This window comes from Lotus japonicus, chromosome 2, assembly GCF_012489685.1.
Source record: "Lotus japonicus ecotype B-129 chromosome 2, LjGifu_v1.2".
NCBI lineage: Eukaryota > Viridiplantae > Streptophyta > Magnoliopsida > Fabales > Fabaceae > Lotus > Lotus japonicus.
The window spans coordinates 81,685,059-81,698,932 of record NC_080042.1 but is presented as its reverse complement, the minus strand read 5'-3'; the positions used below and the strand labels follow the sequence as shown (position 1 = coordinate 81,698,932).

Genomic DNA, 13,874 nt, shown 5'->3' with positions numbered 1-13,874 from the left:
TCCCTGCCGTGTAGGATGCTGGCCCAAACCCAAGAAGCTCCTGTTTTGTTCCTGGCTTGCAGAAAATCAGACTCTGGGAAGTACAGGCCCTTCAAGATTTTCACCCACAGTGCTTCTGGGTTATGTTGTATCCTCCAAGCCTGTTTTGCAAGGAGAGCATGGTTGTGTACTGTAAAGTCCTTGAAGCCCAAGCCTCCTTCATCTTTCAGATCAGTGAGAACTTCCCATTTCCTCCAGTGAATCCCTTTTTCACCATTAGTGGCCCACCAGAACTTTGCTACTCTAGCACAAAGATCCTTACAAAAAGCTTTAGGGAATTTCAGTATTGCCATTGCATACGTAGGTATGGCCTATACAACAGCCTTGATTAAAGTTTCCTTTCCAGCCTGGTTGAGGCAAGAACCCTTCCAACCCTGAATTTTGTTCATCACCTTGTCTTTTATCCACCCTAAGGAGCTAGTTTTTGACCTTCCCCATTCAGCTGGCATCCCAAGGTACATTCCAGGATTGTCCCATGTTTGAACCTGCAAAATAGCTGCCAGGTTTCTCCTTTTTTCGCTTGTTACTTCTTTACCTCCAATGAGACCTGATTTCTGTGTGTTAATTCTTTGGCCAGAAGCCATGGAGAAGAGATGCAAGATCTGCTGCCATTTATAGAGCTCAGGTTCGGTTGCTTTCGCAAAGAGGATTGCATCATCTGCAAAAAAGAGATGGGTTAGAGGTGGAGTGTTTTGGGCCAATTTGATGCCCTCTAAACCTCCATTTTCACAACTCCTGGTTATCATGTGGGACAAAACGTCCATTACTAGCAAGAACAGATAAGGAGACAATGGGTCTCCTTGTCTGAGGCCCCGTTGAGGTTTCAGTTTGTCTCCACAACAGCCATTGATTTTGTAGCGGTAGGTGACTCCGGTGATTAATTTCATGATCATGCCTACCCACAGATGGTGAAAACCATAAGCAAGAAGAGCTCTTTCAAGAAATTCCCACTCAACTCTGTCAAAAGCTTTACTCATGTCAAGTTTCACACTCAGGTTGTGCTTCCCAACTCTACCCTTTTTCTTTAGAGCGTTAAAGGCTTCTTGAACAATGATGAGGTTGTCTTGAATTTGTCTTCCTCCGATGAAAGCACTTTGCTGAGGAGTAATGATAGAATTCATCGCTGGTTTAAGTCTACTCACTATAATTCTTGAGATGATTTTGCAGGTAAAATTGCAGCAGCTAATCGGTCGGAATTGTGACAAAGATTCAGGATGTTGTATCTTGGGGGCAAGGGTGACAATCGCTTCATTTATTTCTTCAGGGATCAAACCAGTTTCAAAGAAGGAGATGACAGCTTTACAAACTTCTGGTCCAACAGTTTCCCAGTTTTTCTGATAGAAGTGACCGTTAAGGCCATCAGGTCCAGGGGCTTTTAAACCCCCTAAATGGAAGGCAGCATCTTTCACTTCCTCCTCCGTGACTGGTTCAAGTAGGGTCGTATTCAGCTCTGTGGAAATCAGTTTGGGCACTGCCGCAAGACAATCCTCAATATTCTGGCAATCAGATTTGCTGTAGATGCCCTTAAAAAATTCCATAGTCTCCCTATTTATGGCTGCTTGACCGCGAATCCAATCCCCATTCCTGTTTTTGATTCTTTCTATTCTGTTCCTCTCTCTTCTTTGCACAGTAGAAGCATGGAAGAATTTTGTGTTTTTGTCACCCCAATTGAGCCATTTTATACGGGATCTTTGGCTCCAAAAAATTTCTTCCTGTTTCCAAAGTTCTTTGATTCTTTCTTGCATCCTCTTCAGTTCTGACCAATCACTTTCATTGTTACAGGTATTTTGTAGGAGTTGGATCTTTTCCTTGAGGTAAGTAATTTCTTTGTCAGCCCGTGAGAAGGTTCTTCCATGCCACTCAGTGAGGCTTCGCTTCGTGTTTGTGGATTTATGGAGGAGCTGCTCCCAAGATCCACCAACCTCTGATTCTGGCCTGGTCCAAGCAGACTGAATTGTTTCTTTGCACTGTGGATGTTCTTCCCAAAACGCCTCAAATTTAAAGCTTTTTGAAGTTCTAACTGGGGATTTTAGTCTGAGAATTAAGGGGGAGTGATCTGAGCTGATGATTGGTAGAGCAATCCCCACCGCAAATTGAAAGAGAGCCCGCCACTTCCAGTTTATGAGGATCCTATCAATTTTCTCCTTAGTCACTTGGCCGTGTCTTGGGTTGCTGGCCCAAGTGAAGCGGCATCCTTTCAAATCCACATCCATCAAGTTATTGGCATCAATAAAATCTCTGAATAATTCCATTTGTCCTCTGTTATGGGGCCGAAGGCCGTCTTTTTCATGTTGCTCTAGTATTTCATTGAAGTCTCCCATGAGGTTCCAAGGCTCACCCAAAGGCTGCAAGTTTGAGAGCTCACCCCACAGGTTCTTCCTCTGTGCAAAACAAGGCTGTCCATAGACCCAAGTAGTGTACCATACAAGTCCACCCTCAGTAATGCGTGTGTGGATAAAGTTTTGACAACCCAGCAATACTTCAACCTTTATATGCTCTTTCCATAATAATGCTAATCCCCCCGATCTTCCTCTAGCCTCAATGCAGTAATAATGATCATATCGAAGGAGTCTTCTAGTTCTGTCAATTCTGTCTCGCTGTGCTCTTGTTTCCGTTAAAAATACAATGGCAGACTTGAACCTTCTAGAGAGGTTCCTAAGCTCATCAATTGTCGCAGCCGCCGCCAAGCCACGACAATTCCAGCTGAGTAGGTTCATTGAGAGGTTGGGGGCATGGGATGGCCCGCCTCCTCAGCCTTATTAGTGTGGTCTTGATCAGCATAACCCGTGGTAGTGGAACAAGTCAGCAGCAGTCGCTTAGAAGGTAGGGTGTCATTCCCCTCATCAGAATTTTCTTCTCTTCTTCTTTTCAGTGATAACACTTCAGCAAAGCCCTGAGCTAAACTATTCTCATGATGCGAATCTAGTGTTTGCAGTGGGGAGTCCTCATGCCCTTGTTCCTCATCAGGAAATTCAACTAAGTACTCATGCTTCCTCTCTGGGGCTCCATATTCCACCACCGCTTTGGAGTAATAGACTTTGACCATTGGAGGGCCAATGTTGGGCATTGACCTAGCAAATCGAGGTGTCCCTCTCGAGTCAGCAAGGGAAATGGCCGCTGGGGCCGCAGGTGTGTCGCTGTGTAGATTTATATGGGTAATGTTCATCTCCTCAAGTGTCTCAGCTTCCTCCGGTGTAGGATCGATTCCAGAGATAGTTCCTTGCTCTCCGGAGGTATGGCCAGTGCAGCTTGCTTCTGAGCTCGAATCTGGGTCCTTTTGCTCCACATTCTCATAAGTGTTCTTCTCAATGACAGGACTTGTGGGGTTGGCTAAATTAATAGGGTCACCTGAGTCATCAACTTCCTTGGGCCCTTTACCCCGCTTGAAGAACTTCCCCTCAAGTTTGTTTTCTCCACTTTGCTGATCATCTATTTCTACGATGAAGGCGTTCCTCTGTGGGTTTAATTTCTCCTGCCAATATCTGAGTTCTTCATCAACCTTTTGGCTATGGGTTTCTTCTGGGTCGAAACCCCCACTGCTATCTGCGTTCTTGGTGTTTTGATTTGGGTTAGGCACAGATTGTCTCCTGTAGGATTTCTCTACTGCTAACGAGGCTAAGCTTCTTGCCGGTGGGACACCAAGTCTCATGTCATAGCGTGGGTGGCTAGGGTTCACCGAGGAAAAGGCTTTAGCTGCCTTACAGCCCTTCTGCTCGTGACCTGCTACTCCGCAGTTGTAGCAGTACCCCTGCAATTTCTCGTATTTTAGGGTTATCCATACTTTGGGGAGTTTCTTTCTGGGAACCCAGAAACCAGTAACAAAGGGGTTATGGATATTGATGTTGACCTTGACTCTAAAGAAGGGTCTGAGGAGTTTCCCTCCCACTCTGGGGTCTTCTACTTCAAGGGGTTCACCTAGGATGGAAGCTATTTTTGCAGCGTTGCTTGTAGTCATCATGTCCATGGGGATGCCATGGAGCTGGACCCATAAGGTAATGCGGTGGAACCTGACCTCAAATATTGTCATTTGAGGAGCCCATAGTTGAAGACTTAAGAGATTACCCATTACACTCCATGGACCATCTCTGAGAATACGCTGCGCCGTGTGCTCCTCTTGAAAGGTGAAAAGGAGGCAGTTTGTTCCCATATCCGTCATCTGCAGCCCTTCAGGTTGGCCCCAAGCATTAGAGAGAATCGTTTTCACTGCTGTCTTGTTAAGGGTTTTGTCAGTGATAACTTTACCCACCAAGGTGCGTCTGGCTAATTTATCACTGCTTTCATCGTCACTCTGGAGTTCAATGATGCTACCCTCAAGATCCTGGGGTGAGTGTGGATCATTATGATCTTTGTTTGGCAGGCTTGCGTCATTCCTGGGTAATGGAGAAGCGGGTGGTGACCTCAGAGTATCAGGGTTTTGAACATTGTGTCCTGGTGAGTTGTCCTCCAGATCTGTCCTCAGCTCATTCATCGTGTTAGCTACAGTGGGCCGTGGTTCCTTCGTATGGAGAGTGTGTAGTGGAAGGATGAAAAGCGAGAATTTTGCACTGGAAAGTTGGAAAGGTTGGAACTTTGTAATGAAAGTTGAAAAAGGTGTGAACTTTACTCACAGAAACTTCCCAAGCGGAAGAAGAAACCCCCAAATTGGGGCAATGTTAGCTCTTCTTAACTTTAACTCACGGTTTCCTTAAGGTGCTAAAACCCTAATGCCAAAACCCTAGCAGAGCAAGTTAAAAGAGAACCGATGCAGGTCTTAATCAGTCAGTCCACAACCATTTTGTGACATGTTGTCTCATGTGCTGCATTTGTTGTGGACGGTCGGGAAGAATGGACAGTGACCCTTTAGTCTTTAAGAGCTTTTTTTTTCGTTCATTACTTTTTTTGGGTGAATTTAGGAGGGCCAAAAGCCCAAAACACAACTAACTACATGCTTCGGGAAAATAATGTCCTACAGCCATACACTTGACTGCAGCTAAAGGAGAGAATTAAAAATTGTAAAGCCTTGATGATTAATAGACACCAAATTTTGCTCCATTCTTTCATCATTTATGTAATAGTTCACCAGTCCTTATACTTGTGATCAGTTTCGTTCGGGTGTAGCACATGGAAGGACATGGTTCAAACCAAAGATGTATCTGAAAGATCCTCTTAGGAGTTTAGCACTGTGTTATTTCGCAGTCTCAAATTTAACCGTGTGTATTTGCTCATGACTGGTTTCCTAGAAGTTGTGTTAGATATTTGAAAATCTAATTTAAGAACGTGGGTCATCTGTCACTCGTCATCAGGCTCAAAGGCGTCCATTTGAGCCACAAGTTACTCATTTAAGACAATAGGTACTAAATTGATGCGCATCTTGTATTTATTAAAAGGTTGGGAACAATCATTAATGAATGCTTGGAAATGCAGATGTACTTCAGGGTCATATTTTCGTGTTTTGTTTCTTTGCTGATGATGTTGGGGTTCTAGACCTTTCTTTGTAGAATTGAGGACAAAAAAGAGCGTTTTTTATTCTGTTTTTATTTTTACTAATTACTAATGTTTGTAAATAGGTCTAGTATTACATAACGCTTCCTGTTTTTGAGCTTATAAGAAGCTATTTTTTAAAAGGGGTGGGAAAAAGTTCCATTCACACTTGTGTTTTAGTGGAAATGAATAAACGAGTGATTGAAAGAAATAGAGAGAAAGATAGAAAGTGAGGTGAAAATAAAGTGAAAAACCTTACGAGTGAACAAATTATAGCCTAGTTTTAACTTGAAATATGGTTGTATTTAAGGAAAAATTAGAAAAAATAAATAAATCCAAAAATGCAAAATTAAATTTGAATTTGAAATGTGAACAGAAGAATGGAAATTATGAGGGTTCTTTAAGATGGTGTGTGTTTTGTATTATTTAAGAATAAGAAGTATCAACATTATTGGCTTAAAATCTGAAACCAAGGCTCCCCTTGGCACTGCCCTCTTGTTAGTGCCAACCTTTAATTGATTTTTCCAAAAGGATTTTGTTTACCTTAACTTGTTCGAGTGGGTTTCACAAGTCAAGATTCCAATCCATGCTTGCTTTGAATGTGATCATGCCCGGTTGTAATAACCGCATGACTTGCTCCTAGTTTGGACGCGTATTTGAAGCCCATAGTCACTCAAAACAAAATGCAAAGATCATTCTCAACGAAAAATATGTACAAGGTAAAATTATGAAGCAACCACTTCGAAGCTACTGAGAAATAGTGTGGTTTACTTTTTTTATTAAAACCAATTAGTTTAGTCATTGCCTATTAACATGTCTTGATGGTGACGCATGTCGCTAATTAACCATGTCAGGATTTTTTTCATGTACAGATATGGTAATTGTTTTTTTATGAACAACGTGTCCAAATTGTGACGGTTAAAAACTGATGTCTTTTATGTCGCATTTCTCGAATGACTATCGATCATTTTCAGATGGTAAATATGTCTTTTTTTGTGTTGGTTTGTGTAAAATACTTACATAACAAAACATCTCTTGAATGCATGGCATGGTTTTAAGTCAGAGGTTTATGTGCTGGAAGTAAAGTACCTTCAAATAAATCACTGGTAATTGACCTTTTCCTTTGAGGCGGCTCTTAATAAGAGCACATTTCATAGAATATAATTAAGATACGTACCTTGAACAAGGTTTATATAAACACACACACACACACACCACATTATCATCATCAAGTCCTTGCAAGTTGCTACTATTCCTATCACAAGAAAAATAAAAACTCCCAGAAATCTCATCATCAAATTCTAGCAACTCTTTCTGTCCAGAGAAAAGAAAATAGATCCAATCCTAGCCAAGGCCCCAAAGAGGTGAAAAAACCAATGGCAGATAGTCCAGTGTCATTTTTATTGGACAAACTGACTTCATTGCTTCAAGAAGAAGTGAATTTGCAGAGAGGGGTCCGTGAAGATGTTCACTACATCAAAGATGAACTAGAACGCCACCAAGCTATCTTGATGGTGGCTGATGCACTTGAAGACAAGGACCCTGAACTCAAAACATGGGTTAAAAGGGTAAGAGATGTTGCTCATGACATGGAAGATGCTATAGATGAGTACAATCTTCGCCTTGTTGACCAACATGGACAACAAGGCAATAACTCTCTTCACAAGATTTCTTTTGCCTTTAAGACCATGGGAGCAAGGCATAGAATTGCTTCAAACATTCAAAGCATCAAATCCAAAGTGGAAGTTATCTCACAGGGACGACCGAACGTAAGCACAAGGTTGACAAGTCAAAGGTTCTTACCATCATCATCATCATCAAGGCTTGATAGCCAGGGTGATGCCCTTTTGCTAGAGGAAGCTGATTTGGTTGGAATTGACAAACCAAAGAAGCATCTCAGTGATTTGCTTTTCAATGAAGAACAAGGTCGTGCTGTGATTCCCATTTATGGAATGGGAGGGTTGGGGAAAACAACACTTGCAAAACAAGTCTATGAAGACCCCAGAGTCAAGAAGCGTTTCAGGATGCATGCTTGGGTTAATGTTTCTCAATCGTTTAAGCTAGAAGAGCTCCTGAAAGACCTTGTTCGCCAGCTTCATGAAGTGATTGGGAAACCAGCTTTCGAAGAAGTTGCACATATGAAGAGTGACAAGCTGAAAGAGTTGATCAAGAATTTGCTTCAAAGAAGCAGGTACATTCTAAGCTCTAACAGATGATTCTATTATTTTGCCTCACACGCTGCATGAGATGATCTCCTCCATTTATAATAGAATAATTCATAACCATTGCATAACTATAAGGAAAATCTGGTGCTTTAAAGCTTCCACTATGCGCAAGGTCTAGGGAGGGACCAGACTCACTTTATAGCTCTAATGTAGGCAAGCACTCTTACTTTACATTTTTTAGAGGTTTAGCTCAAATATGTGACCGCAAAGTCACATGACAACAACTTTACCATTGCATAACTAGTACTCAACTAAAATACTAAATAAGCATAAAGCGAATGATAAATGCTAAGTGGTTACATAACAAAAGAATGTTAGCCCTTAACAAAACTAATGCCTCTTAATGACTAGTTATTACAACCCCTCATCTTTCTAATGATGTACCCTTTTGTTTTTTAATTATTGCTAACTTAATTTCTAACAGGTACCTCATTGTGCTGGATGATGTCTGGCATGTGAATGTCTGGGATGCTGTGAAACTCGCTTTGCCTAATAACAACAGCGGCAGCAGAGTGATGCTTACAACAAGGAAGAAAGACATAGCCTTGTATTCATGTGCTGAATTGGGTAAGGATTTCAGCCATGAATTCTTACCTGAACAAGAAGCATGGTCTCTTTTCTGCAGGAAGACATTTCAAGGTAACTCATGCCCTCCTTATCTAGAAGAAGTTTGCAGGAACATCTTGAAATTGTGTGGAGGGTTGCCACTTGCAATTGTAGCAATCAGTGGTGCTCTGGCTACAAGAAGCAGAACAAATATTGAAGAGTGGCAGATAGTTTGCAGAAGCTTTGGTTCTGAAATTGAAGGCAATGATAAGCTTGAGGATATGAAGAAAGTGCTGTCCTTAAGCTTCAATGAGTTACCTTACTATCTTAAATCATGTCTGTTGTACTTAAGCATCTTCCCACAATTTCATGCTATTGAGCACATGAGGCTGATTCGTTTGTGGATAGCTGAAGGTTTTGTCAATGGAGAAGATGGCAAGACAGTTGAAGAAGTTGCAGACAGTTACCTCAAGGAGCTTTTGAACAGAAGTTTGCTGCAAGTGGTAGCAAAAACCAGTGATGGCAGGGTGAAAACTTGTAGAATGCATGATCTTCTGAGGGAGATTGTGAACTTGAAGTCAAAAGATCATAACTTTGCAACAATAGCCAAAGAACAAGACATGATATGGCCAGAGAGAGTTAGACGTCTCTCAGTCATTAACACAACAAACACATCACATCATGTGCAACAAAACAAAGCCAAATTCCAACTTCGATCCCTGCTAATGTTTCCCTCATCAGATTCACTTGATCATTTTTCAATTCATGAGTTTTGCTCCACTGGTTACAAGCTCCTCAGGGTGCTAGACTTGCAGGATTCACCTTTGGAGATTTTCCCAGCTGAAGTTCTCACCCTTTGCCTTCTCAAGTTTCTAAGTTTGAAGAACACAAAGGTGAGAACCATTCCAGGTTCAATCAAGAAGCTGAAATACTTGGAGACACTAGATCTTAAACACTCTAATGTCACTGAATTGCCACCTGAAATTGTGGAGCTGCAAAGATTGCGCCATCTCCTCGTGTATCGCTACGAGATTGAATCCTATGCTCATTTCCACTCAAGGCATGGCTTCAAGTTGGTTGCCCCAATAGGAAAAATGCTATCTTTGCAGAAGCTGTGTTTTCTAGAGGTGGATCAAGGAAGCAATGACTTGATGGTTGAGCTGGGAAAACTCACTCAACTAAGGAGGCTGGGAATCAGAAAGATGAGAAAAGAACATGGTGCTGCATTGTGTTCATCCATTGAGAAAATGATCAATCTGAGATCACTCAACATAACTGCAATTGAAGAGGATGAGGTAATTGACATCCATGACATTTCAAACCCTCCTCAGTATCTTCAGCAGCTGTACTTGAGTGGAAGGTTAGAGAAGTTTCCCAAATGGATAAGTTCTCTTAAGAATTTGGTTAAAGTGTTTCTACGATGGAGCAGGTTAAAGGAGGATCCTCTTGAGTATCTTCAAGATTTGCCAAATCTAAGACACCTTGAGTTTCATCAAGTTTATGTTGGTGAGACATTGCATTTCAAAGCCCCGGGGTTTCCAAGCTTGAAAGTGTTAGGCCTTGATGATTTAGATGCAGTTAAATCTGTGATAATTCAAGAGGGAGCAATGCCTGGTCTTAAAAATTTGATTATACAACGTTGTGGCTCATTCAAGCAGGTACCTTTGGGCATTGAACACTTGACTAAACTGAAAAAGATTGAGTTTTTTAACATGCCTGAAGAATTGATTATGCCACTGAGACCAAATGGAGGAGAAGATTATTGGAGAGTGCAGCATGTTCCTGCGGTTTATACCACATATTGGAGGGATGGTGGTTGGGATGTTTACTCATTAGAGACTTTTGGGGAGAGGGAGAGTGATTCCAATGGTGGCAATGCAATGAGAAGTCTTGAGCTTCCTACTTTTTGGAAGGTTTAAATCTGAGATTGATGTGATTTTTTTCATGGTGATGGCAATTTTTTGTTTTGCATCACAGTGCATGCTTAAGTGATGGCAAGTTTTTGTTTTCCATCAATTAGTATGCACAAGAGACACTAGTTTTGTTATTCATGTTTAACATGATATTTAATTTCATTTCAAATTACATTCTCCTTTATAATTCTTTGTATCTTATATGGAATCAAATTTAGAGGGTTTAAGATGATATCAGTGTCATCTATGACATCAGTGTCATCTTTACCTGATTTGCAAGTTGTCGATTATTTTAAATTTTATTCTAATATCGATCATTTATTATCTCTTATACTCTATGTATAATTTAAGTTACAGGTCATACAATAACATTGAGGTCCCTTAAATTTAAGAATGACTAGTAAATAGAAAAAAGAATATATTTGAGACCAATTGACACTTTGGTGAACTTAGGTAGTTCTTCCATTCAAATACAGACACATGTTCTTGTATTTCAATTTCTTTCTTAGTAAAAAAGCATACAAAATCAGTTTAAATACAGCAGTTATCACACAAAGAAGTACTGGTTTTCAGTATGGGAGTGCTGAAAAATTTCTCCTCATATTCATGGACAAATCATACATGTAGCATTCTTTTATGACAAAAAGACTAAACCCTCACTGTAACGGGCTACAAACCCAACTCAAACAAATAGCAATATAGTGTGGTTCAAAAACCTTTTGGCCCAAAAAAAAACATGGATAATAAAAAACATGGCGGTTGAAAATGGATTTAAATTGATGTAATCAAATTCAACCCAAACTTATATAGATATACAATTTGACAAAAAAAAATATAGATATACAATTTTGTCTATAAATTTGCCATGCTTTCTCTGGAATAAAAAGATATTAAGTGAACAAATACAACTATGATTTTTTAAATTATAATATTTTATTAATTCTTATCTGAAACTTATTAAAATAAAAGTTCACAATGTAAATAAATTTAAACAAATATTTAACTAGATTTACCATCTTATCACGTTATAATTAAAAAAAAATAGAGATATGTGATTGAACATCTTTACAAGTAGGGATCGCAATTTTGCCAAAACCCATGAATACCCGCCCAAACCCGATCTGATTTGACGGACAAAACCCGAGTTGACTGGATTTGGGTTTGAGTTTGGGTTTTGTCCGTTACTGTAGCAGTTTATGAGTTTGGTATTAGTTAAATCCGTGTCCATACTCACCCGAACCCAAGATACCCGAAACATAAAATTACAAAAAAACCTGGTACATCAATATCAATATCAATATCAATCAATATATATTAGAAAAGAAGAACTTTCATATTGACGTGTCAGCACCAGATTAATTCTTAGTGACGTGTCAGCACCAGATTAAATCCTCATAAAAATTATTCCACGTGTCAATTTGTTAGAGGATATAATTTTCAATTGATATATGTTTTAATTTTATATATTCTAACCTAATTAATTGATATTATTTTAGAAGATATAATTTTCAATTGATATATGTTTTAATTTTATATATTCTAAAATAATTGATTGATATTATTTTAAAAGATAATATTTGGTCTTTTAATTTATTTTAAATTTAATTTTAGAATATATTGATTATTTTTTATTGAATTTTTGAATTTTTTATTAATTCGGGATTTTATGAGTTTTTATTGTGATTTGCTAGATTTTGTTAGTTTTTATCTATCTTTATTTAATACCTTTTTTAACTAATATTACATTTGATTGAGATTTATGTTGTTTATTTCTTAATTTTATTTTAATTTATCTTATTATTTATTTTATTTTAAATCCAGTAAATTATTTATTTTATTTTAGATTTACTTTTAGAGTATATTAATTAATTTTTCTTAAATTTTTGAATTTTTAATTAATTCAGGATTTTATGAGTTTTTATTGTGATTTGCTAGACTTGGTAGTTTTTATCCATCTTTATTTAGTACCTTTTTAAATTTTAGATTTGATTAGGATTTATGTTGTTTATTTCTTAATTTTATCTTATTATTTATTTAATTTTACTTTCAGGAAATATTTTATTTTATTTTACATTTATTTATAGAATATAATAATTAATTTTTTATTGAATTTTAGGATTTTTAATTAATGCAGGATTTGATGAGTTTTTATTGTGATTTGCTATATTTTATTTTATTTTTGAGTTACTTTTAGAGTATAAATGAATTTTTATGGTATTTTTATTGAATTTTCATATTTTTATTTAATTCAGGATTTTATGAGTTTTTTTTTTGTGATTTGCTAGATTTTGATAGTTTTTATCTATCTTTATTTAGTACATTTTTAAAGTTTAGATTTGATTAGGATTTAGGTTGTTTATTTCTTGATTTTATCTTATTATTTATTTAATGCTGATTCTAAGAAAAGGGAGTTGATTTGGTGCTGAGGGTCCCCAAAGCTATCATGGACACGCAGAGATTTGATAGCTACTATTTCTACCTCTGCCACATGTCGCGATCAGGTATGCCGTAAGATGATGTTACGTGAAGAAGAGTTTATCATGTTGTGATTGATGGTTTGTGCCATTTCAGTTTATCCTTTGTTCGTAATTCAATCCTGGATTCTTAAATTTCACATATTTTGTGTGTTTTGATCCAAAAGTTTACAAATTTTTGCATAGACCCTTTAACGAATCATTGTTGAAGACGTGATGTTTTGATTCTGATGTAATGCTTTTTCTATTGTTCTTCTTCCGCTTTTGTATTTTTTTAAACTAGATTTTAGTATAGTTTGTAGAAATCCATGCGTGTGAAGCCATTCTAAACCAGATTTTGGTATAATTTATAGAAATTTACGAAACTTAGGACAGCCTGAATTTATATTCATTTCTCAAATTTTGCCCTTTTTATTCATCATGTTTGAACTGTGTGTATAAGCATACTATTTGCACTGTATGTGAATGATACACAACTTACTAATTTTTTTTTAATAATGCACAGGTCAGTCAAATTGATGAAAGCATATAAAGAGCTCACATTTAATCTTCATGAGTATGTTTAGCCCATTCTTAAGGTTGGTTCATGTTTTCCTTAAACTCATTAGTTTTGCATATACTCATGTTTTAATATGTCAATTGGGTGACTTATCTTACTTTGCTCCATATATTTCCTTAAGTTCAATTTATATTGATTGTTAGTATAAGTTCATTGGTGAAGTAACCACAATTATTTTGGGTGAGAGAATTATTTTGTTTTTTTCTCACATATATAGATAATTTGTTGGGGTGCGCTCATATGGGGCAATACACAATTTTTTTTCTCTTGACTGAAATGTGCCTTTGATGTTTTGTTTCACAAGAGTTCCACCCCAAGATTCACAAGTACATTAAATACAATTCTTTCACCACAGTCCTTTCAAATTGGTGAAGGAGGGTATTTTGTTCTTCAAGACTTCATATTGGGTTTCTGTTTCAATCTTCTTCATGAATTGATTTTGTTCTTCAACTAATTGTAAGATGTCATATGCTTCAAAGATTCCTACTTTTCTCTTCTTAATCAAAAGCAAAAGGATTGAGGAAAAGAAAATCTTCTAGGGTGCAGAATATTCACTAATTGGAAAAAAAAAAACACGTGTCATTCTCAGATTAATTCTCATAAAAAAATACATTTTAAAATTCTAGATTTGATTAGGATTTATGTTGTTTATTTCTTG

The 13,874-nt window shown here is 37.7% G+C and overlaps 1 protein-coding gene across 1 annotated transcript; it reads left to right on the top strand.

Moving 5' to 3' along the window:
* Positions 1 to 6,705: 6,705 nt before the first annotated feature.
* On the top strand, positions 6,706 to 10,379 carry LOC130740202 (disease resistance protein RPM1-like). Its single transcript, XM_057592719.1, has 2 exons — positions 6,706 to 7,690; positions 8,149 to 10,379. The coding sequence occupies exons 1-2, from the start codon at positions 6,876 to 6,878 to the stop codon at positions 10,187 to 10,189; spliced, it is 2,856 nt and encodes a 951-aa protein (XP_057448702.1). The 5' UTR covers positions 6,706 to 6,875; the 3' UTR covers positions 10,190 to 10,379.
* Positions 10,380 to 13,874: the final 3,495 nt, after the last annotated feature.

What these genes read in the sequence shown, in the direction of transcription:
- LOC130740202 (XM_057592719.1), top strand. Translation starts at nt 6,876, where the DNA reads ATGGCAGATAGTCCAGTGTCATTTTTATTGGACAAACTGACTTCATTG. An exon ending in AATTTGCTTCAAAGAAGCAG is followed by an intron (nt 7,691 to 8,148) that starts GTACATTCTAAG and finishes AATTTCTAACAG; the next exon opens with GTACCTCATTGTGCTGGATG.